This window comes from Rutidosis leptorrhynchoides, chromosome 9 (genome assembly GCF_046630445.1).
Source record: "Rutidosis leptorrhynchoides isolate AG116_Rl617_1_P2 chromosome 9, CSIRO_AGI_Rlap_v1, whole genome shotgun sequence".
Lineage (NCBI taxonomy): Eukaryota > Viridiplantae > Streptophyta > Magnoliopsida > Asterales > Asteraceae > Rutidosis > Rutidosis leptorrhynchoides.
This window is the reverse complement of record NC_092341.1, coordinates 108083655-108086091: the sequence shown is the minus strand read 5'-3', so window position 1 is coordinate 108086091 and position 2437 is coordinate 108083655. Positions and strand designations below refer to the sequence as shown.

The following is a 2437-nucleotide window of genomic DNA, read 5'->3' as shown; positions in this document are numbered from 1 at the left end:
TGTCGTTTTTGATATAATGAGTGAAGGTTCGTTTCATGTTGTCAATCATTAATCTCTACTATTTTCATCCATAAATGATAGATTGCGACTAACAATCCTCTATTCTATAAATACATGCACAAAATTCGTTTTTACATATGCCATTGGCATTGCCATTGACATAACAACACAAGATCAAATACACACTTTTACTCCTTGTTTGAATTTGCTTCCTCATATATAGCTAAAGAATGTTCCAGTCTTTGAACTTGTCTCTCTTTTATGCACTTTCATCACTAATCATGTTGATCTTATTCCCAATAATTTATCATTCATCATATGCAAAAAGGCACAAAAACATACCACCATCACCATGGAAGCTTCCAATTATAGGAAACATTCACCAACTTGGCACAAGCTACCATCGATCCTTATGGCAATTGGCTAAAAAACACGGCCCGGTTATGCTTTTGCACCTAGGAAGCACACCGGTCCTAATAGCCTCCTCTGTCTACGCAACTAGAGAAATCATGAAAACTCATGAGTTTGCGTTCTTGGATCGAGGTGAAGTAGGCATTTTGAAGAAACTTACATACAACGGAAAGGATTTAGCGCTTGCTGATTATGGCGAGTCTTGGAGACAGCTCAAAAGCCTTGTTGTCGTCCATCTTCTTAGTAACAAAAGAGTCCAATCGTTTCAACGCGTTAGAGACGAAGAAATAGCACTTATGATGGACACTATACGAGAAACTTGTGGTACGGTTGTTGATTTTACCGAATTGTTTCTTTCGGTAGTAAATGGTGTTTTGTGTCGGGTAACTTTTGGGACAAAATATAGAGATGAAAGCTTTCTTGGAATGGTAGAAGAGTTCAAGAAACTAGTAGTTATTTTGAGTGCTGGCCAATATATACCATGGTTAACGTGGTTTGATCGCTTAAGAGGGTTGAATGTTAGAACCGAAAAAGTTGCCAAAAATTTTGATGACTTTCTTGAAGGTGTGATAGAAGAACGCTTACGTAGAAATAAGGACGAGTCTACTTTTGTGGATTATAATATGTTTGAACAGGAAAAATATTTTATCGACATATTGCTAGAACAACAAAAAGAAGGTGTAAACAACTTTCAGATTGATAGAGATACGATTAAAGGCGTCATCTTGGTAATTATTCGTAGCTTAGACTTCTTTTACTACAAAAAATAACCAAAAAAAAAAAATAGTTCTACTTTTTGAGTCTTACATTATTTTCGACGCTTTAAAATTTGAATAATTTAACATGTTTCGAAGACATATAAATACTACACATTTATTTGGCACTTAAATACGTCAAAAAGTAAAATCCAATGACACTTAAAAATATCAAAAAGTTAATTACATCAAAAAAGGTTTTGACACTATATGTTTTCACACTTAAAGTTTTTAATGTCATATTTTTTTCACGCTTCTAACTTACATTTTACATTTAAGTGTCAAGAGTTCATTTATAAAATGTTAAAAACTACAAAGTTAGGTTAGTTGTAGTGATTTTTGTGGTTTCTCTTTTTGTTTTAAGTATTACATGTTTGTGTCCTTGTTAACATTTTACTACAATTGGTTAATGTTTATTATTATGTGCAGGACATGTTTGCTGGTGCAGCTGATACATCATTTACAGCTTTAGAATGGGCATTAAGTGAGCTTATAAGGAACCCGCGGGTGATGAAAAAATTACAACAAGAGGTCGATTCAATAGGCCAAAGTAAACCCGAAATTTCTGAGGAAGACGCAGGAAAACTTTATTACCTAAAAGCCGTGATCAAGGAGACTATGCGCCTACATGCCCCTGCATCTTTAGTTATCAGAGCATCATTACAAGATGTTAAAGTGATGGGATACGATATTGAAGCCAAAACACGAGTATTCATTAACTTATACGCGTTAGGACAAGATCCTGCCGTTTGGGATGAACCAGAGAAGTTCATCCCCGAAAGATTTATGGATTGTCCGATTGATTATAAGGGAAACAATTATGAGTACATGCGTTTTAAAGGTGGAAGGAGAGGGTGCCCTGGTATTCATTTTGCCAATACTTTGATGGAGGTTGTTCTTGCGAACGTGATATATAAATTCGATCTTGTGCTTCCTAATGGGGAGAGGGGGGAAGATTTGGAGATGAGTGAGGGGAATGCTCTTACGGTCCATAGGAAGAATCACTTGCTTCTTGTCGCTAGTCCCCGCGCGTTCTGAAAAATGGTCTAATGTTGAATTTGGCTACTATATACACCGTATTAATTATAATTAATCGAATAATAAGCTTTGTATTGTGTGAAGTAAAAACCATCACCTAGGTGGACCCGGTCCTGAGAATTTTGATGCCCTGTGCGAAAAATTCGAATTAGGCCCTATCAGGGCCGGTCCCGAGAATTTAAGATCTAGAACTAGGTGAAAAAACTGCCTTTAGGCCCCAACGAATAATATAA

At 36.1% G+C, this 2437-nt stretch overlaps 1 protein-coding gene across 1 annotated transcript; it reads left to right on the top strand.

The window, feature by feature from the left end:
• Positions 1-281: 281 nt before the first annotated feature.
• Positions 282-2204, top strand: LOC139868305 (cytochrome P450 Tp4149-like). The gene is made up of 2 exons (XM_071856633.1): positions 282-1139; positions 1596-2204. The coding sequence occupies exons 1-2, from the start codon at positions 282-284 to the stop codon at positions 2202-2204; spliced, it is 1467 nt and encodes a 488-aa protein (XP_071712734.1).
• Positions 2205-2437: the final 233 nt, after the last annotated feature.

Bases quoted from the DNA above. Each gene is read 5' to 3' on its own strand.
- LOC139868305 (XM_071856633.1), top strand. From the start codon at position 282: ATGTTGATCTTATTCCCAATAATTTATCATTCATCATATGCAAAAAGG. The intron at 1,140-1,595 runs GTAATTATTCGT...TATTATGTGCAG, and splicing joins CGATTAAAGGCGTCATCTTG to GACATGTTTGCTGGTGCAGC.